This window comes from Hyla sarda, chromosome 8 (assembly GCF_029499605.1).
Source record: "Hyla sarda isolate aHylSar1 chromosome 8, aHylSar1.hap1, whole genome shotgun sequence".
Taxonomy (NCBI): Eukaryota; Metazoa; Chordata; class Amphibia; order Anura; family Hylidae; genus Hyla; species Hyla sarda.
In genome coordinates, this window is record NC_079196.1 from 100,201,901 (window position 1) to 100,224,999 (window position 23,099).

Genomic DNA, 23,099 nt, shown 5'->3' on the forward strand with positions numbered 1-23,099 from the left:
GAATTCCTGCAGCAAAAATTCTGCTGTGTGAATGGGTTAGCAGAATTCCATTGAAGTGTATTTGCTATAAATTTATGCAGAATTTTCATGCAGAATTCCATTCACACAAAATGAACAGGTTAATTCTTTCTGTGGACACAGAATTTCCATGCCAGAAACATCCAGCACGAAAATTCCGCTATGTGCACAGCACAGCAGAATCCTGTGGAATTTCGCACAGAAATTCGGGACGTGTGAACGTGGCCTAACTGTTAAACCAAGATCTGGTGTGGCCAGTTGCCTTAACATGTTACATTTGTTAGTCACAATATTGGTAAATAGGGTCCACCCATGTGTTCTTAGCACTAATACACCTATTTTGAGAATGCCTCAGAGTTTGTTAGAGAGAATTACTGAACAAACAGCAGCAAGAAGACCAAGAAGCTCACCAAAGAGGTCGGGGATAAAGTTGTGGGAAAGTTAATTAAATAAATAAAAATTTCTCAGTCGGCTCTATTGGGGGACACAGAGATCGTAGGTATATCTTGCTTTCACTAGGAGGCTGACACTAGGCATACAAAAGAAAGCTGGCCCCTCCTGTCAGGATATACCCCGCCCACTAACTCTGAGCTAATCAGTTTTAGCTTAGTGTTAGTAGGAGGCAGACACAGGTCTGGAGTTCTCAAGAATTGGTCTTTTTTTTATTTTATATCTATGGACTGTTTTAAGTTCCTTTTCTCCGTTTTATTTTCTTGTTTTTGGGTGGGGGTTCAGGAGCATGGTGCTACCTTTTCCCCTATATGCGGCTAAGGGGCACTGCATAGAGTATGCAATGTTAACCCCTTCCCGCCAACGGCCAGCGCCGGGGGTTGCACCTTGGGTCCAGGTCCCCCTATCTTCCCTGCTTGTCCTGCTGTCTCAGCCTGAAGTAATGCAGCTGACCATAGCTGGCTGAAGACATCTTAGGTGAGTGGCTGTATATAGTGTGAGACTTCGGCTTTTTAAACTTTAGACCTTGCATTGGGGAGCCTCTTATACTTGGGGCCTCTGGGGGAAGTTTTCATCTTTTATTCTTTATTGGGGAGGTGTGTTTCACAGCTGGATGTAGGACTGTAGTGCTTTCAGCATTGCCGGGGTTGCGGGGCACCTTCCCTTCTCCCTCCCTGGCATTGCTTACTATTTCTGGCTTCAGTAGCTTATCTTTTTCTTTCCGGTGCACCGACCACAGCTGCTGTCAGCTAGGCTGCGGTCACGCGGCGGCGCTCTTTTATTTTTACTTTTGCCTGCTTGCTCAGGCAGGCACATATCGGGCAAATAATTACTCTAGGCTGTGGCTGGGTCCGGGACTTTACTCCGCCCCGCATTCGGGTGCCCTGGCGGAGCTCCCGCCCTCCTGCTACCGGCCAATAGTTGTTCTGCACGCTTTGGGGGCCATTTTCTCTACTCCTCCACTCTCCTCCTCCAATGGGGTTTGACTTGATGCAGAGGCATTTTTCCTGGACAGTGCTGTTTGCTCCTTCTCTTCTGCTCTGCAGACCATATCGCTTCAGCTGCACCTTGCCTCTTCACCTCCGACTACAGGACACCTACAGCCTGCTTCTCAGCTCCAACTGCGGGACACAAGACCTGGGTGAGATTGCTCCATTTTGTTTTGCTGGCTATCCTTACTAACACCTATGTCCGACCCCAGACCCGTAACCCTCAGACAGGCGACCATGGCCTTAGTCCCCTACTATGCTTGTGTGGGCTGCAAGACCAAAATGCCTGGTTGTTCCACTGAATCCTCCTGTTCCGCCTGCTCCACCAGGCGCACCATCCCTCCTGTCTGTATCTCAGGATGTTCCCCTGGAATGCGCGCTGTCGGCCCTTCCCCCAGAGTGGGTTTCTTCCCTTTCTCAGTCGATTTCCGACCTGGCTAGGGTCTCCAAATCAGTGGCCTCTGCCCCAGGGAGTCACGCTCTGTATCTCCTGAACCCCACTTCCAGCACTCTCGCAAGTGCCCAAAAGTGATTTCGTCTGGCTCTTTTCCAGAGTCGCGTACTCGGGATAGACATTCTTCCTGTAGATCTCGCTCCTCTTCCCCAGCTCGCTGGCAGTGTCCCCTCCCCCGGTGACCATCCCAGGTCCCCGACTCCTAGTCCTAGCTCTAACACACCTCAGTCTAAGGCTACCACCACACGTTCCCACTCTCCAGGGGAAGTAGTGGACGACAGGTCGGAATCCACTTCGGATCATGAGGACCACTCTGCCGCGTCTGATATGGTGGACGGCTTGGTGTCAGCCATCAGGGACACTTTTCATCTGGAGGACCCAAGAACTTCAGATCCTGATCTGGAAGTTTCTTTTCGCCGCTCTCGTCGTTGGCTGTCCGGGCATGCTGGGAGTTGTAGTTTTGCAACAGCTGGAGGGCCTAATGTAGGTATAGCATATTATACAGACCCCTGTCCATCCCAGAACCCTGACTCACCTTCCCCGTTGCTGCAGGGACCATCCATCCTTCCTGTAGTGTCCGGCGGCATTTCGGGTGGAGGGTGAACCGGTCCGGGCTGTCCTTCTTCTCCAGGGGTCCTCTTCTCCACTCCGGGCAGTCTCCGGCCTAGTAACGCTGCATAGACGCCGCTGCGCAGCGACGCACCTGACGTCACGGCGTAGCGGCGTCTATGCAGCGTACTAGGCCAGAGCCTGCCCGGAGTGGAGAAGAGGACCCCTGGAGAAGGACAGCCCGGACCGGTTCACCCTCCACCCGGAATGCCGCCGGACACTACAGGAAGGATGGCCCGGACCACCCCCATTACGGGTAAGTTTAATTTTTTTTTATTGACTCGGAGGGTGGGGGAGGGGCCCGACCGGTATAGTGGTATGGGCAAAAATCCATACCGTGGGAGAAAAAAAAAGGTATCCGGTTCATACCGGTATACCGCCCAGCACTACGGTGGGTGGTGCAACGCAGTGTGGTGGGTTGGGGGGGGGGGGCGGTCGCAGTGCGGGGGGCGGGGCATTATCGGCTTATCGGCAAGGTAATTGCCGATACCGATAATGCCCAAAATCGTGATTATTGGCCATACCGATAATCGGTCGATCCCTACTCCTGATCGTAACTCACTGCCGTTATCATGGTCCTTTTCCTGTGGAGATAAATTGGGAACTAACCTAGATTTTATACATAGAAGGATCTAACCTGGGGTTTGTAATTTTAGGGGGTTTGGGGGGGTCCTATATAAACAAGGGGACTGGTCTGGGAGTCTGTAATTTAAAGGAGGTCATATCACTGTCTTTACATATAAGTGGTTTGCATATTCAAGAGGTGACAAGCCTGGGCGCTAAATAATGTCTTGTTTTATATCCACAGGATACAGAGAAATGGAGGTCAGTGGGCTACAATGTGACACAATGGCACACCCCACAGAGTTGCTTATCACTTGCACTAATGCAGATACCCAATTGGGAGAGTCTGAACTGGAACTTGAGGTCAGTAATCTTTTTAGTTAAGCAGCCTATTAGTTGGGGGGGCACACAGTGCATGCAGCCACATGTGGGCGAAACCATAACCATATGCCAGTGTCGTTTCATGTGGCTACTGCATTCCACTTTTAAGTGCATGTATTGTCAGAAAATTACATAAAATTTAAATCACATGTACCACAATGTAGAAAAAGACATGGCCACATATCCTAAAGTTTTACATTGATATATTGCCTCTCAGAAAAAATGTACAAATATGAACTCATGAGGTCATTAGTACATATTTTGATAAACCCATTTACCACTGTACGGTGACTTTTTCAAGTGGGTCACTGACCTAATAAGTGTAGCACATTGAAGGAACCACTGTGGCCACAACATCAGCAGCAACAGGTTTTAATTATACCGTAAACATTTGTTAAAATTTAATGTGTTTCTTTTAAGTGACTATCCACATAAACAAATCTTTGTTGGTCTCTAGGGGGAGGGAGACCTACTTCATTACTTCATGGAGACTGTAAAACTCTGAGATTTCTTATTCATTTCAGCAACCGTAAAGCACACAACACACAAATTCTGCTGCACTACCTATACAGGAAGTGCCTTCAGAAAAGGTTTTATGAATATAAAATAATTAGCATTATAAGGGTAGGGTCACATGTGCCATGTTTTGCTGCATATTTGCTGCTGCATATTTTCCTACCAATTAAAGTCAATGGGGAAGATTTATCAAAACCTGTGGAGAGGCAAAGTTGCCCACTTGCCCATAGCAACCAATCAGATTTCTTCTTTCATTCTTAACAAGGCCTGTGAAAAATGAAAGAAGCGATCTGATTGGTTGCTATGGGCAACTGGGCAACTTTATCTCTCCACAGGTTTTGATAAATCTCCCCCAATATGCAGCTGATTTTTACTACCCACTGATTTCAATGGGTAAGAAAATACACAGCAGTAAATACGCAGCTAAACATGGCACATGTGACCCTACCCTAGTACTGTATAAAAAAAAAAAAGCAAACCCATTAGCATCAAAAGGTTAAAATCGAATTCTTCCGCTGAATGCAACTAAATTTAACCTATGAAAACAGCTAATGGGCCTATACAGAGTTTGAGGAAGACCAGAAATCAATTTCATGCAACTTTGCCGATGGTACAGACTTAAAGGAGTATTCCGGGCAAAAACATTTTATCCCCTATCCAAAGGACAGGGGATAAGATGTCTGATCGCTGGGACCCCCCGTGATCTCCCTGCAGCACCCGCATTCTATGCGGGAGCTGCTTCTCCAATTTCGGAAACCTCCGGGACTGGGGACGTGACGTTACGCCACGCCCACTACATTCATGTCTGTGGGAGGGGGCATGATGGCTGATTTCTGTTTCTGGCACCAGTTGATTTAAAGAACATTTTTTTCCAGCAGAGTACCCCTTTAAAGGCTTTAAGGGGTTATCCGGTGGGCAAAAATAAACCTCTTCTCATCTGCACTGCTGGGGTTCCAGAGGTATCCTGCTTCGGTGCCTGGTGTAATCTGCTTCCTTGGCCCAATACATCCTGCTTATGCCAGTGACCGGCTGAGAGGCGGTGTAACATATTGGGCCTGGGAACCATGAAAAAGACCTTGGCCTGGGCCCAATATGTCTCAATGCCACTCAGCTAATTATTGGCAGAGGTGATTCGCTGAGCTGCAGCATGACATATTGGGCCCAGGAAGCAGGAGAGGATTGCATCAAGGACCACAGCAGGACACTCCTGCCGGATAACCCCTTTAATATCTGCTATATATAAATATGTAAGATACCATGAGATCCATCTCCTGATAATGAGAGGGCATGGGCCAAGGCTCAGAGGTCTCTTTTGGTTGTTCAGAATGATAGGGTCCAGTTGCAGTTAGCGGACAGAGAAGCTGCCCTTTTTTAGATTGGGGACAAGAATGGGAAACTGTTGGCATATTTGGCCAGGGCTAGTCATACTGCTGCCTCTATCCCTTGTATTAGGGGCGGGGATGGTTCCTTTGTGTCTGAACCCAAGTTGATTAACTCTGTCTTCTGGGACTTCTACTCCTCTTTATATGCTCCTCCTCCTAGGCCCTGTCAGGGGGAAATTCAGTTTTTCTTACAAGAACTATCCCTTTCCACGCTTGGTCGCGCTCAGGCAGAGGCGTTGGACGCCCCGTTTACAGTTGAAGAGGTTGAGCAAGGCTATACGTGATCTTCCTCATGGGAAAACCTCGGGTCTAGATGGGATGACTGGCGATTGGTATAGGAGGAATTAGGAGCAATTGGCCCCTATACTCCTTAAACTGTTTCACTCAATGGCTGTTGAAGATTCTCTTCCAGACTCTATGAGGGAGGCGTTGATTGTAGTTCTACCCAAGCCTGTAAAGGACCCATTGCCTGATTCTCAGCCATCCGTAAAGACCCCACTATCTGCGGTATCCCCAGGGGGTCTATTGTAGAGAAAGTTTTCTTTTATGCGGATGATACGCTAGTATACTTTGCGGATGCGAGGGGGTTTCCTGTCTCTAATTGACCTGCTTGACCGGTTTAGTTCAATTTCGGGCTTGCGGGTCAAGTGGGCTAAGTCTTCCCAATGGCACTCTCGTCTGGGGTTCTTCTCTCCTCCTCTCTTCCGGCAGGGGTGTAGGTTGTCCCCCGTTTTAGATACCTAGGGGTGGAGGTTACTGCCTCCCTGATGGACTATCTTTCCCTGAATTTGGAAGCACTCTTATGCTCCACTGTGGAGTATTTGAATGCCTGGTCCTCACTCCCTCTCTCCCTAGCTGGCAGGATCAATATATTTAAAATGATTTACCTCCCCGAATTCCTTTACCTCCTGAATTCATTTAGCTCCCATGATTCCCCCTAAGAAATATTTTAGTACATTGTGCGGTGCTCTGGGATCCTTCTATTGGCAGGGCAAGCCTCCCAGACTTGGTTGGCTCTTCCCTAGACTGCTAAACAGCATGGTGGTCTAGCTGCCCCTGATGTATATAATTATTTTCTTGCCTCTCAACTGGTCTATGCAGCGTGGTGGATCGACCTGGATCTGTCGAACAACAGCCAAGGCAATGGCCTTGGCTGTAGCACTTATGGGTTCCTATGAAGCTCTTACTAACTCACTCTACAGGTATCACTCTCATTCCTTTTTCCTTATTCCCCTTCAAACTATAGCTAAAGTGTGGTCCATGGTATCGAGTAAATTTCTGCAGCCTCTGGTATGTCCTAGGGCACCCTTGTGGGGTAATGTCAATTTACCTCACCTGCATGGGTTACAGGAGGCCAGTTTCTGGGGTTTTCATGGTGTCAAGATCCACTTATCCTTTTCGGACATGAAGGAACGTTATGGCCTCCCTGGAAATGTCTCTTATAGGTATCTTAGGCATGCGGTTCGGGCGCAATTTGGCTCTCTGACGTTTGCTCCTTTTTTTTCTGATGTGGAGCTTCTTCTGGGCACCAAGGACCATTGTAAACCCCTTACTCAGTCCTTTGCTCTTCTTCAGTCACTGGGGCCTAGCCCTTTCTCAGAAGCCTTTCATAAATGGGTAGCTGATATCCCGGATTTGTCTGAATGCCAGTGGAAGGAATTTGAAGGCTCTTATTATTCCACTGTGGTTAGTAGTAGAGATATGTTGATCAAATCTAGATATGTCTTGAGATTGTATTATACCCTTGCTAAACTGAAGCGTATATGTGTTTCCCAGTCTGATCTGTGTTTTCGTTGTTATTCAGAAGCCGGTACCTTTTTGCATGCTGTTTGGGAGTGTCCTGTTGTCGCCTCCTTCTGGAGGGAGGTGATGGGGGGTTTTGGCAGATAATCTGGACTTCCCTTTTCTACTTACACCTGTGGTGTGCCTGTTGGGAGTTATTAATGACGTTGTCCCTGGTTCACATAGACGCCTACTGATCCACTTCCTTCTATTTATTCTGTGCCCATAAAGTGGTAATGATGACCTGGAAGGATACCTCCCCTCCCCCTCTGTCTAGGTGGATAAATCTGGTTAACAAATATGTCCGTTGTATCAGGCATTGTATGTGAGTCATAAGTGCTCACATAGTCGAAGAGGCCGGAGTGTATAGGTGCCAAACTATATTATACTGGCACTGGGTCCCTAATTCTTTGGGAACCCACCGGACAAGAACCACCAGAATAAACCCTCTCTGATTTATTACTATGATGTCCCTATGTGTAACTTCCAAAATTTCTTCCCGGAAATAATTATATTAGAGAGGTATCACAACCCATCTAGTGTGTAGACCAGAGGGATCATATAACCCTCCAATAAACACACTGTTAATACCAAGTAAATATCCTTACTTCCAGGGGATACCTGTATCACCCAGCAGACAGACCAGAGTGTATCATCAGCCAACAGAATGAATATAGAAGAATATCTAAAATTAGTCCCAAGTGTATGGGGATGAACCAAGTGGGGAAACTATAGAAGAGTTGGAGGGGTAGTAGCGGGGGCCTAGGGAGCCTATTCTCACCCTAAACTAACTTTGGCCCTAATACCTAGGCAGTGTTATCGCCCTAACAAGGGCGGCCCCGCTCTCGTATCTCCTACGTGTCCTTTCTCGTCCTAACTAGCAAGGTGACACTAGTTCATAGATCCACTAAGATCTCCTCTAACTACCTATATGTCACCAGTAGAGGTATGATACCCACACAGTTGGAACCTAAAGAAAGGGAGCAAAACTTAATTGGTCATTTAGACCTCTGGGCTCGATGGTGCCCATTTCGTATATAAATCTACTCTCCTTCTGTAACAAACATACCTTCTTGGCCCGTCATATGAATTCTGTACACAATGGCTATTATGATCGTCTTATGTTCATCGGATTAGAAAAAGTCCATCCATCCCCAAGAGGGGGCGATTTTGACAAACGTTTGTTACAGAAGGAGAGTAGATTTATATACGAAATGGGCACCATGGAGCCCAGACCAATTAAGTTTTGCTCCCTTTCTTTAGGTTCCAACTGTGTGGGGATCATACCTCTACTGGTGACATATAGGTAGTTAGAGGAGATCCTAGTGGATCTATGAGCTAGTGTCACCTTGCTAGTTGGGACGAGAAAGGACAAGTAGGAGGTACGAGAGCGGGGCCACCCTTGTTAGGGCGATAACACCGCCTAGGTATTAGGGCCAAAGTTAGTTTTGGGTGAGAATAGGCTCCCTAGGCCCGTGCTACTACCCCTCCAACTCTTCTATAGTTTCCCCACTTGGTTCATCCCCATACACTTGGGACTAATTTTAGATATTCTTCTATATTCATTCTGTTGGCTGATGATACACTCTGGTCTGTCTGCTGGGTGATACAGGTATCCCCTGGAAGTAAGGATATGTACTTGGTATTAACAGTGTGTTTATTGGAGGGTTATATGATCCCTCTGGTCTACACACTAGAGGGGTTGTGATACCTCTCTAATATAATTATTTCCGGGAAGAAATTTTGGAAGTTACACATAGGGACATCATAGTAATAAATCAGAGAGGGTTTATTCTGGTGGTTCTTGTCCGGGTGGGTTCCCAAAGAATTAGGGACCCAGTGCCAGTATAATATAGTTTGGCACCTATACACTCCGGCCTCTTCCACTGGTGGTGATTCATATGTTTTTATCAGTTTCCATAAACCCCGTCTTTTGAGGTCATTTATTGATTCTAATACTCCTATCTTCTTTTGCGATACAGGATTTAGATGTCACATTAAGCAGGGACTTAACTTACCTGTCTGCATTATCCCCTATGAAGTTGCGTTTGTTTTCAGGCTGTGGCTTAGCCCTCTAACTATTGTGATTGTACTTTTTGCCGGTCACCTAGGAGTTATTTTACCTACTCTTCTAGCCGTGAATCACATTGTATTTTATCTGGCCCCATACTAAGCAGTGACGAGCGGCATTCAGTCCCGCCCCCTGTGGGCGTCAGAGCGAGGTGGGGATGGACGATGTCACGCAGAGGCGCCAGGATATGACGCCAGTTGCCGAGGATCCCGGCGAGGTGAGCGCACAGAAGCCGGTGAGACTGACACTGGCTCCCCGCTACTGCGGGTTTGCGCACCTACCGGGATCCTGTAATCGGCGGTTACACCATTGTGGTAAATCATTGCATTGTCTTAGATTGTACATGGACTGTGCTTCATACCTAAATAATTTGACTAGAATTGTGCTGTAATGATAGCACTAGGTGTGTGCCGCATACAGGTGATGGCATTAGGACAATGCTCCTACTTTATGCTTCATTAATATTGCTAGTGTATGCCTCCTACCTCATTTATATGACTACAACTATGCCTCATAGTTCATTAATATTACTATGACTGTATCCAAGGCTCCCACTTAGTTTTTCAGTGTTGTCACTAGGACTGGGGGGGGGGGGGGGAGATTAAAAAAAAATTAAGAAAAAGCATGTGCACCCAGAATTTTAGTGTCTAAGACAAAACTGGTGCACTAAGACAACTAGTCTCGAAAGCAGGAAGAAGCTGTGACAATAGGTGACCTGATGAGGTCAGACTGGGATCGGGGAGGGTGAGTATGACTTTGTTTAATTTATTTTACACTGACTTCATATAATATATAAAAACAATCATGTCCCTGGACAACCCCTTTAAGTGCCTAGCACAATGCTAAGAATCACAAAGCTCACCACCAGATCAACTTAGGGTTCTGCTTGGGTATGTGCTATAGCTTCGGACCTCCTTTTTGCAGCCAGGAAACACACTTTACTGTATTGATGCCTAACCCATCTGCTCTTTACAACACACGGCTACAGGTGCACAAACATGTGGGACACTACACACCATGACACATAACTCATTAACAATAAAATTAAAGGTGAATACACACAATTTTACATATATTTTAACATGTGATTTGTCATTTACTTGCTAAACAGTTTATGTTTTGTCTTTAGGATGCCTCACAGCAGCAGATCTCAGCCCTTACTGAACAATATCACTTTATAGATCAAGATGGGAATGCCATCCGTTGTGAAATTCAGGCATTGCCTGGCACTAGTCCTCAGATGGTAAGTTAAATGTGTAGTTCATATATCATTATATATAATATATTTATGTAGTGTACAGAAGATGAATGAAAAGTTGGGAATAACAAGTGATGAAAACACATAATTTGTATGAATGTTATGTTTCGTGCATATTATATTGTATAATACTGATCAGTTTTCAATTCTGTTTTCTCTTTGACAAAGATGATTCTGGCAAGTGAATCGGAGAATGGACAAGTGTTCCATGTCAATGTCATTCCCTCCAACCAAACGACAACAGCCCAGTTTCTTATTCCTCAAGGTAACAATGAGTGAGCCAATTTTCAAACAAACAAATGTTCCAGGAAAAATGAATCCACTTTGCAGGACTAAGAGAAGGTTCTTGAAAAGGGACTCTCTCTTTGTACGTTTAATATGCTTGCCATGCCCTGCCCTAGGCGTATCACAGTATAAACTTTTCATTATTGAGACAATCTAGTCTGACTCTGAATACTGTTAGAAACTCTAAACTACTTAATAGACAAATAATAACAACTGCTTATCCATGTATTTGACTTCATTGTTTGTACTTTGTTGTTTCCATATAACAAATGTAAAGTTAAGCATAAATATGATAAAGACTGTTTAGATTTTAACATTCGCTGACTTAAAATATGGTTTTATTCTGAGGATAGCATGAATGTCAATAACAGCATTAATGTCATTTTTAACGTACAATCTGTTTTTTTATTGTTTGAAGATCCTGTAGAACACAGTCAGACAAGAGAGACTCTGCAGACTGTACAGAATATCTCAGGAAATGCTGTGCCCGAAAACACAGGCAGCTTAATCATTCACTCTAGCACTGCACTCGATGTATCTAAAAAATCAGCTGCCAGGTAGGAAATCAAAAATCATATTGTTATACTCGGGCACTTGTTGTAGTTCTCTCTCTGACAAATGTTAAAATTTCTACTCACAGCTAGAATCATGGAAACAAATGTGCACACTACAAGAATATGCCACAGCATGTGTCTAAAATGGTGCATAGACTGAATAAATAAACTGCAGGTCACTATAAACATAGCTATATAAATATATAAATAGCTATTTATGTAGCAAATGTGGCCTCACATATTAGATAAATATTAGCCAAAGAGAAAAAAATTATATAAAAATATATTATTCAAACCAGTGCCTCAAAGGTATATGAGATATGAGAATATAGGGTTAAAAAATAGTAGATAGAATGAGTAGTCCAATATGAATAATAAGATAATAAGAATAAATGTATAAAAATAATATTTTAATATCGAATAATATATATATATATATATATATATATATATATAATTTGTAAGATGAGAACTGTCACAGGGCCCTTACGGCAGACTCAAAAAAAAAAAAATCAATAGCAAAAATAAAAATACAATTAAAATAAAATGGAATGTGACCACCTCAATTCTGTTTCCCCAGTGGTAATAGCAGAGTAAAGTGTCCATATGCCATTATAATAAAGTGTCAATTTGCTGTAAACCACTTTCGATAGCATTAAATGGTCAAATAACACAGTCAATAGGAATAATAGTAAAATGAATAGCACTGTGGTCCAGGGAGATGTATGCGATATAGAGCTCAGACCTCGGAGCACTTCTTCAGCCTCTCGGCCGGCCTGTTGTGCGAGGCGTTTTGTCAGTAAGACAAGATCATGTGCGCCTGCAGTGCAGTAACCGCGTGAGCGGTTTCAGTGATGAGAGATGATCACCGGGAAGTTGCGTTGGCAGCACAGCTGGCAGACCTCTGATGTGGTTGCATGAGTAATGAAGAATCCCTGGAGCAAGGGCTGCTTAGCTTGTATCGTATAGAACAGATGTGTGGATGGCCAAAATGTGGTCCAATATATTGAGTGGTGGACGTGGTTCAGCAGAAAATGGAGCGTCCTCGTGGTAGGCTTGAAATAAGGATAGAGAACAGTTCACATTGGGGATGTGGGTGGAATCTGGTGGCTGAAAATGGCTAGACGCGTTTCAAGGCCGCGGGCTTTTTCTTCAGTAGCCATATAAAGAAAGATGCATGCATATAGCCTAAATGCCCAGTCTTTTATAGTGGTGCACTATAATGAATAGACAGATGGAAGAAAAGGGGAGGGAAAATGAGCAATAGGGTCAAGGGTAACAGACAATACCCTGTAAGGATCAGAAGACTTTGGGCAAACAAGCATAAAAAGCATGAATGGTTAATCAATGAGAATATTTATATAAAAAACAGGTGTTTCATACATATTGGACATAGAAAGAATAAATATAAAAAAAGAAAGGAAAAGAAAAAGGAAAAATGCAACTTCAAAGGGAACCAATCATCAGATTTTACATAATAAAATAAATAAAATCTTTATCCTCACCATCCCTGAGGGACGTTCCTGCCTGCAGGGATGGTGAGGATATGAACTGCTACCTGCTGGCCCCACAAGTAGTCCCCGGGCGGGGAGCTCCTCTCATCTAGTCCCATGTCTTTGGCCGGCATCGACGCCCCCTCCGTTTGATTGATGGGCCCCGTCATCACTCTGTTCCGTCTGTTTAGTGAGCAGAGCGAAGACGCGGCCCGTCAATGTCCAATATATTTGCAACACCTTTCTCGTTGATTAACCATTCATGCTTTTTATGCCTGTTTGCCCAAACTCTCCTGATCCTTACGGGGTATTGTCGGTTACCCTTGACCCTATTGCACATTTTCCCTCCCCTTTTCTCCCATCTGACTACTCATTATAGTGCACCACTATAAAAGACTGTGCATTTAGGCTATATGCATGCAGCTTTCTTTGTACGGCTACTGAAGAGAAGGCCCATGGCCTTGAAACACGTCTAGCCCTTTTATCAAGCCTACCACGAGGACACTACTACGATCCATTTTGTGCTGAACCACGTCCACCACTCAATATATTGGACCACATTTTGTCCATCCACACATCTGTTCTATATGATACGAATATGAAGCTATGCAGCCCTTGCTCCAGGGATTTTTCACCTCTTATGCGGCTATATCAGAAGTCTGCCAGCGGCGCTGACGCCGTGCGACTTCCTGGTGATCATCACTCACTTTCAATTTATCTCTGAAACCGCTCACCTGGTTACTGCGCTGCGGACGCACCTCATCTTGTCTTCCTGACAATCTGCCTCGCACCAACAGACTGGCCGAGAGGCTGCAGCAGTGCTCCAAGGTCTGAGCTCTATATCGCATACATCTCCCTGTATCGGGTGAGTGTTTATTATCATTCCTATTGACTGTGTAATTTGACCATTTAATGCTATTGAAAGTGGTTTACAGAATATGGACACTGTATTATAACGGCATATGGACACTTTACTCTGATATTGCCATTGGGGAAACATTATTGAGGTGGACACATTCCATTTTATTTCATGGTATTTTTATTTGTGCTATTTTTTAAATTTTTTTTTTTTTTTTTGAGTCTGCTGCAAGGACCCTGCGACATTTCTGATATTACATATTATATATATAAAATATTATTTTTATACATTTATTCTGATTATTCATATTGGACTACTCTTTCTATCTATTATTTTTTCACCCTATAGATACAGTACCTTTTGAGATTTGAATGATATATTTTTATATATTAGTATATTGTAGACCTATTTGGGTTGTAGGTAACACCAGCTACCTTGTGTATATCTTTCACCACAGTGAGCTTCACTATTCCTTTCTTTTTGGTACCTCATGAGATAATCTAATATCGGCGAAGTCTCGCAATGGCTTATTACTTTGTCCACATTGAAAAATCATTCACACTAGGTCAAGGCTAGTGTGTAAATTTACTGTAGAGTCAAGAGGCATCAGCCAAACGGCAGATACTTACACATGGTGGTGCGCAGGTCATACACTTAGTCAGGTTTCACACAAGCATAATACAGTAAAATGCAATCGTATTATACTGTGAATCTGGCCTCAGTGTATGACCTCCATAATGATTGTCCACCACCAAAGTGTGTTTATTGAAAGCATGATTGTCAAAGTTGTTGTTCTTCAGAATTTATCTATTTATTTATTCATGTATTTATTTATTTTAAAGGGATTTGAAATCTTAAAATTTTTTTTTTTAAAGGTTATCTGTAGAACAGTTCCCAAAACCACTTCCTTCTAACCTTCCTGTTTGGGCACGCCGTCTTAGGAGTTGTGAGGTAAGTTACATTTTCTAAGATTGCAGTGAGACTGTTTGCAGGCATTCTTCTCTAGTGGATATTCTGTGCACATTTCTGCATGTGAAGTTTGTGTACTGTGTCCCAGTTCACCTTATGGTTGAGACACATACTGCTATGATACAGGGACATGTCAGTGTTTGCTATACACAAGGACCTCTAGTGGATGATAATATAAGGTACATTATTTATAAAGATATTTGATTGAGCATATTACAAATATTCACAACTTTTGGTCTTCTACCATATACTAGAAGATTTTACAACTGACAGGGCCCATTTCATGTCCTTCTTATGGTAGATAAGTGTTTATGCCTTGCTAAATATTGCTATTAACAAAACTAGTAACTGTATAAGTGCAACAAAAGCATAATTTTCTGTCCATCAAGTTGCTGCTTTTATTTTCCAAAAGTCCTCTGAAACATGAGAGGTGGAATTTAAAGGGGTATTCCGGGCAAATTTTTTTATTCCCTATCCAAAGGATAGGGGATAAGATGTCTGATCGCGGGGGGCCGCTGCTGAGACCCCCGCAATCTCCCTGCAGCACCTGCATTCTATGCGGGGAATGCGTCTCTAGTTTCGGAAACCTCTGCCGTCATGAGTGGAGGGGGCGTGACGTGACGTCATATCCCCAGTCCTGGAAACTTGGATGTTTCCGAAACTGGAGATTCAGCACCCGCATAGAATGGGGGGGCTACAGGGAGATCGCGGGGATCTCAGCAGCGGGCCCCCCCACGATCAGACGCCTTTAGGGGGGCCCGGAATACCCCTTTAATATGTTGTCATGTGCAGCGTCTCAACTTAACCAGTTTTGATACATCTCCACTCAAATAGCCTGCTTTATCTTTCTCACCAATCTTGTCCCTGACTGGGTTTGGTATTTGAAGGGGTACTCCAGCCCTAGACATCTTATCCCCTATCCAAAGGATTGGGGATAAGATGTCTGATTGTGGGGGTCCTGCCACTGGGGACCTCTGCAATCTCTCCTGCAGCACCCACCTGTCATCAGCCTCACAGAGCGAAGATCGCTCCGTGTCTGATGACTCACGATACAGGGGCCGGAGTATTGTGACGTCATGGCTCGGCCCCCTCAATGCAAGTCTATGGGAGTGGGCATGGCAGCCGTGAGGCCCATGACAGGTGGGTGCTGCAGGAGAGATTGCGGGGGTCCCCAGTGGCGGGACCCCTGCAATCAGACATATTATTTCCTATCCTTTGGATAGAGAATAAGATGTCTAGGGGCGGAGTACCCCTTTAAGCCTAATTTACTTGAATAGGGCAGGGAAGCAGTACCAAACATAGGACAGGCACAAAAGTGGTGCTATTCATAGGAATTAAAATACAACCTTCTTTTTTGGTCAGATTATATGCCTTTTGACTTGACTCTGTGTTCTCCATTGATGTATCCTCTTTCAGAAAATTGGAGATTCTTATCGTGGATACTGTCTGAGTGAGGCTGAACTAATGAATATTTTAGGTCTTCACAAGCAACATACAATGAGCGTGTGGGGGACGCGACAGTCTCCAAGCCCAGCCAAGCCAGCCACTCGGCTAATGTGGAAGTCACAGTATGTCCCATATGATGGAATCCCCTTTATTAATGCAGGTACATAGTGTATCTCTGTATATGTACTGGATATGTTTCTTTTATGTCACCCAATTGGTTCTTGCTTTCTCAAGTTCCCCTACTGTAGCAGCCAGTGAGAATACTCTATTTCTCTCTAGGGGTGTGGTTGACCAAATCTCCTGTATCTGAGGAATATATCATAATCTGATATTTATTACCAAACATTTCATTAACACAATTCTGCATACCTATATAATAATCTGCTCCTGTGGGGTATGTGCAACAGGGGACTCCGCTTACTCCCTTTAAATTACAGTCTACTCAATAGAACATGCTATATTCTCTTTATTAAAAAAAAGAATAATTGCTTGTTCATATCATTGGGGGGGGGGGGGGGGGGGGCACAAAAGGTTGTGGGTATAGTCTAGTGAAGTCCTGAGATATAGCTGTCAGCACCACTCTACTCCTGCTTTCAATTACCAGGCTCAGGAACCCCGCAGGTCTGTGTCCTCCGTAGATCAATCAGTGCCCGTGTCTCAAGTACTCTATACACAAGCTAATTTACTGAAAGGTAATGAACAACACGGCACCCGAACCTCTACTGCAACTTGCTGCTTTATTGCCACTGGCTAACGAGGATGCACTACACCGTATAGGCTAGTGACACTTAGCAAGAAAGTGTTAGCTCCTGCCACATAGGATTTTAGCCTAGTGTCTGTAGGAGGCAGACCTCTCCTGCAGGACTGCTGATTTCCTTTTTATTTTCAATTATTTTCTCTTTCAGTTGGTGATGGAGGTTTATCCTTTCTCTTATTCAGGGCGTTGGATGCCACACTGGATGCAATTCCCCTTGGGGGTGCCAGTAATAGGAAACCAGGCAGAATGCTGCCATGCTTTCCTTCTTATGCTGGTCACACATCTCCTTTCACTGTCTCCACAATGGGGAGTGCCAGTATCCATTCATTTGACAGTGCCAGGTTAAAGGACAACTGTAGTGGAACACTTTTATATATTCCCATGCCTCAAAAATAAACAAAATAAACTTATACATACCTTCCTACGAGCCCCTGTTGGTCCGGCACAGGCCTCATGGTCTGGCATTGCTGACGTCATTCCACTTCCCGGGGACGGGGACACTGCAGAGCCGTCGGCGTATCACCGGCCGTAGCGAGTTCCCCCCCCCGGTCTGTGATAGGCTGAGCCCACTGTCATGTAAGGAGCTCTGGCCGGCTTCTTACATGACAGTGGGCTCAGCCTATCACAGGCCGGGGCGGGACATGGCTGCGGCCGGTGATACACCGACGGCTCTGCGGCGTCCCCGTCCCCAGGAAGTGGAATGATGTCAGCACTGCTGGACCGTGAGGCCTGTGCCGTAGGAAGGTATGTATAAGTTTATTTTGTTTATTTTTGAGGCCCGGGCACAGCAATATATAAAAGTGTTCCACTACTCTTGTCCTTTAACAATGGGTTGAATGTGCATGCACATTAAGAGGAGTAATTGACTTTGGTAGAAGTACCAGGTGATCCAAAAGTTAGGATGAACTTTAAAAATGAATAATTCGAAAATGAATCAAGAAACAAAGATACGGTTTGCACCAAACGGATGGAAAAGAAACCGGGTTTTGTGTGGCAACGGAAAAAAAAATAGTTCTGTTGGCGACCAACAGATGGCGCTATACAGCATTTAGTAGCATTTCTTGCCTTATGGCAGACACATTTTGGCGGATGGCATCTTTCAGTGCTGCTAGTGATGCCGGTTGGTCGCGGTACACTTTTGACTTCAAGAATCCTCTGAACCAAAGTCACAGGGTGTCAGATCGAGAGATCTTGAAGGCCCTGCGTGATTAAAGTAGCGACTGATAAAGCGATCCTTTCCAAATGTTGAGCGTAGCAGGCGTTGCACAGGCAGAGCAATATGAGGTGGTGCTCCATCTTGCATAAAGGTGACTGTTTGGATTTCCTGTCGCGCTTGCAGTTCAGGAATAATGTTGTTCTGTAACAGTGCTACATATCTCTGACCAGTGACAGAAACTGTTTTGAAACCCGTCGCTAACGCTGGTTGCCAACAGAACTATTTTTTTTTTATTGCCACACAAAACCCAGTTTCTTTTCCATCCGTTTGGTGCAAACCGTACCTTTGTTTCTTGATTCGTTTTCGAATTATTCATTTTTAAAGTTCGTCCTGACTTTTGGATCACCCGGTACATGATCAGGGGTTGTCAGCATGGGCCGCCATGCTGCCTGTATCCCTCCAAAGAATACCAGGAAACCAGTCAGTTCTCTGCCTGCTTTCTTAAAGCACGGATCACCCATCCCATGATTGCTATTTCAGAGTACCAGTAACCCCACTACTAGGGTGAAGGTAACGAAAGAGTAACCAATGCGTGTGCTACGTACCTTTTACTACACATGGTTGTTGTTAAGCTACCTCAACAGCCACATTACCCCCTTCAATTGTGTCCTACAAAGGTGTTCTTCTTCATTGTACATAGTACCTGCTATGCAACCCAAATAGTCATTATCCTCCTTTCCATAGGTTTTATAATTGTGTTGTACAGAGGTGCCCTCCTGTCTTCATGTAGTACCTGCCATGGCAATTCCAGCAGCCACATTAGAGGAGTGTTTAGAGGAGCCCTCCTACATTGTATTACCTGTAATGCTCACAATTAGTAGCTGTCAGCAGACCAGCAGCGGTGCAGACGCCAGACAGGATCATTTTTCAGCTCTCCCACACTGAACATCATAGGAATATGGGAATTGTTAAGTGGACCTGAGGAAGGCATCAGCAGATGCCGAAACGCGTTGTCCCAATACTTTCAATAAAAATCGTTATCCTGCACCGCCTGAGTTTCTCAGTAATTTCACCACTCGAGCAGTGCCTCCACTGTACCGGCTTTTTTCCACCATTTCTCCTCACTTCCTCTGCTATATGTAGTTTCATTCATGCCACGTTACTGCATCTCCTGGGTGGAATTATTGTGTTATTCAGAGGTTCCCTCCTTTTCTACATCTAATCCTGCCACTGCTACACCAGAACAGCACTACATGCTCCATGGGTGGAGTAGTTGCTTATTCAGAGCACCTCTTCTGCCTTCTCCTGTCCTCCCTATGTCTGCTCCAATTACTCATTCCCCCCATTCTGGCAGAATACATACTTGCACAGATACCTGCTTATGTTACAGATTGAAGCTGTCCAGCTATATAACCACCTGCATTTTTCCCTTCCATGGTGGATAATAGTGTTGGGCGCGAATATTCGCATTTAGAATTTTTATCGCGAATATCGCAAATTCACGAATATTGCAAATATATTCGCTATTTATTAGAAATGACGAATATTCACTTTTTTCTGCATATTTGCATATCTGAATATTCACATATTCCTTCTTTTCACTTGTGGGCCAATTAGAATGATGCAAATACACTTGTCAGAGGTTATCAACAACATCCCTAGCAACCAATAGTAAAGTTGTCCACCCCCTCACTGTTTTCTTCCTCAAATATGCGAATATTCACATATGCGAATATAATGAATACATGAAATTTGCAAATATAGGACGAATATTCGTATATATATTCACAAAATATTGCGAATTTGAATATGGCCAATGCTGCTCATCACTAGTGGATAACTGTGCTTGTGCATCTTTTTCCTTCTATGCTCACATCCAGGCCTTATGGTATGCAGGCAGCAGGTGTATCACTTGTGCTGTACAGTTTGCTCCTTCTGATGGAAAATTGTCCATGTGGCAATACAGATGAAACTCGAAAAATTTGATTATAGTGCAAAGTTCATTTATTTCAGTAATGCAACTTAAAAGGTAAAACTGATATATGAGAGAGACTCAATACATGCAAAGCAAGATAGTTCAAACCGTGATTTGTCATAATTGTGGTGATTATGGCTTACAGCTCATGAAAACCCCAAAGCCCCCCCAATTACTATGATTTGGGGAGCAATGTCATGTGCTGGTGTTGGTCCACTTTGCTTCCTTAAGTCCAGGGTCAACACATCTGTCTACCAGGAGATTTTGGAGCACTTCATGCTTCTCTTTTAAGTTGCATTAATTAGATACAATGAACTTTTGCACGATATTCAAATTTTTCGAGTTTCACCTGTATATCTCTCTAGCCATTTCCTAGGGATTTTTGTATGTGTTTCTTTGCATTAGCTGTCTCTACCACCATAATGGCCTGTCTTTGCAGGTCCTAGTTGTTCTCTTCCCATCTTGCCCTTGGGCCTCTGCACTTCTGTTGAATGGTTTGTTTCTGCTTATATTCTTCTGGCATCCATGTTTTTTTTTTCCAGTTGTCTTTCTCTTTTGATTTATGCAGTAGGGATCCCTGGTAGTTATTTGTTCTTGTCCCCTGCTCTTGGGATGGCCCATGGTCTTCTGTGTCTTCGGTGTCCCATTGATATCCTCAATTCTGACATGTTGAAAGTAATTGATAAGCCAGAATTGTTCTCGGTTTCCTGTTTACCTTCAATGTTGGATTCTTCTGTTATTCTTCCTGCTTGTGTACACACTCATTAGCTCAATGTCTGTAGGTGAGTCTAGCTTTTGCAAGAGGAACTAAGGGCCCATTCACATTATGTATTTTCCAAGAAGAATTCTGCTCTGCAGTTCTATGGAATCAGTTCATTTGTGAGTGGTCCTAGCACCAGCTTGTTCTGGGTGGATATTCCTTAGGGTATGTTCACACTATGTAATTCCCGCGGAATTCCGTGAGCGTAATTCTGCTAACGGAATTACGTGCTGTGAACATAAACATTAGTGTGAATAGGTTTCCGCGAGACAATTCCGCTGCTGAAATTTTTCCGCGCAAAGAAAGAACATGTTCATTCTTTGCGCGGAAGTCCGCGGACACTGCATAGCTGTCAATGGTGACGGCGCAGTGCCGCGCGGTCCTACCGCCGAAGTATTGCGCCGGCGGCCACCAGAATGGAATCTCCGCTCGCGGAATTCTGCGAGCGGAGATTCCGTTCATAATCCGTAGTGTGAACATACCATTAGTGTGAATAAGCGTCACCTCCTAATAGCACTAGACTTTTTGTGTTACTCACCTGTAAGATTGTTTTTGTTTTTTTGTTTTTAATCAGAAATTTTTATTGAACATTTTACACAATACAAGCAAACAACAGACAAAATTTTAGACCCCAATCCCCCCTCCCACCTGCACAAAACACCCTACCCCCAAGTCCCGTATCTTTCTTCCTTAAAGGAGTCAGAGTAATACTATAAAGTAAAAAAAAATTGTGCAAAATCTGTCCACAGGTTGCATAGACATAATATAAACATAGCACAAAAATGGAAGCAGATAGATCTCTATAACAGAAAAAGGAGGGTCACCGCCTTAAAAAAACCACTGTAGGGACATGTGAGCATAACCACAAAAGGTTCAGGGGAGACTCAGGAAAGGCTTCGGTAAAAGCGAACAGAGAAAGAAGTTAGGAACTTCAGAACAGCATAACATACTGAAGGAACTCAGGACATAAAAAAAAACATAGACAACACGGATAAGACAGCAGGATAAATTAGTGCAGAGACTGTACCACCCCCCCCCAACAACACCTCCACAGGGGTCCTCCTTAAATATACAGATGGCAGACCTGGAGTATCAATCCACGGTCCCCAAATGAATTCAAATTTATGTAAAGCTTTTCGTTTAAGATACACACCCTTCTCCAACCTAATAATATGGTTTAATTTCGTGATCAGCTTTGAAATTATAGGGGGAGAGGCTCTCAACCAATGTTGAGCAATCAATTTACGAGCCTGATATAAAATTCTCCACTGTCCTCATCCAACCCATTTAGATAACCCAAGATACACGACAAGGCAGACAAATTAAACGGGCATCCATATACTCTCCTTAGCAACTGTCCCACATCAGCCCAAAACAGTCCCACATCATATGAAGCAAATGAGCATCAGGCATAGAGCATCTGGGGCAAGAGGAATCTGGCCGCACCTCAATTCTATGTAGAAATACTGGGGTGCGATACATCCGATGTAATAGAAAAATTTGGGACACCCGATGAGCCTCTGACACAGCAAGCCTCGGGGTCATAGTTAAAATCTGTGCCCACTGTTCCTCCGATAAGGGACCTACATCCGCCTCCCACTTCTCCTTAGCATGTATGGGAAAGGCCTCATGATAAGAAGAGAACAGCTCCGTATAGAGCGCTGAAATCACACCCTTAGTGGAAACCTGAGTAAATAAATAATTTACTACTACAGAGGAGCCGACAGTCAAGTCACAGACTCGTGACTGCACATCCAAGGAATGTCACAGCTGCAGGAAACGAAAGAAAAAGGAGTGAGGTAAATTAAAATCCTCCTGCAGCTGAGCAAATTACTTCAATGTAAGTCCATCATACTCCTGGGAAAGATACAGGATCCCATGAGAGATCCAGAGAGCAATATCAGGCAGGGAGTTCAATTCAGGAAGACCTGGGTTATGCCACAACAGAGAGTACGTCACAAAGACAGGATAGCGGAAGAGTGTCCTAAACTTCAGCCATACTTTACAAATAAGAATTAAGGTAGGAGGGAAATCTGTGGGGCATGTCTGCACTGTGATTTCTAACAGATAGGTAGGTGTCGTACCACTAATACGTTGTGAAATTAAAGCCCCCGTACGACCCATGGTATCAAATTGCGCCAATCCCTTTAGCTGCTGGACCTGTGATGCTAGAAAATATAACCATGGGTTAGGAACAGATAAACCACCCACTTTTTTACCACAATGTAATGTTTCAAGACGAATCCTTGCCAATTTTCCATTCCAAATTAGTTCTCTATATAGGGTCTGGATCCTGTGGAAGAATTGCATGGGAATCCATACAGGAGTGTTATGCAGAATATATAGAAACTGGGGCATAAGAACCATTTTG

The 23,099-nt window shown here is 44.1% G+C and overlaps 1 protein-coding gene across 3 annotated transcripts in view; it reads left to right on the top strand.

Annotated features, from left to right (window-relative positions):
• CARF (calcium responsive transcription factor) overlaps positions 1–23,099 on the top strand; it is a 77,682-nt gene that overhangs the window by 5,727 nt on the left and 48,856 nt on the right. For 2 of the 3 annotated variants that reach the window (XM_056533900.1, XM_056533902.1), the window contains exons 2-7: positions 3,329–3,447; positions 10,346–10,459; positions 10,643–10,739; positions 11,178–11,316; positions 14,541–14,616; positions 16,051–16,240. In XM_056533900.1, the coding sequence (XP_056389875.1) occupies positions 3,340–3,447; positions 10,346–10,459; positions 10,643–10,739; positions 11,178–11,316; positions 14,541–14,616; positions 16,051–16,240 (724 nt within the window). In that variant the 5' untranslated portion in view covers positions 3,329–3,339. Of the gene's footprint in view, positions 1–753; positions 946–3,328; positions 3,448–10,345; positions 10,460–10,642; positions 10,740–11,177; positions 11,317–14,540; positions 14,617–16,050; positions 16,241–23,099 lie in introns of all 3 variants that reach the window. The other variant, XM_056533903.1, reaches the window with a different exon arrangement.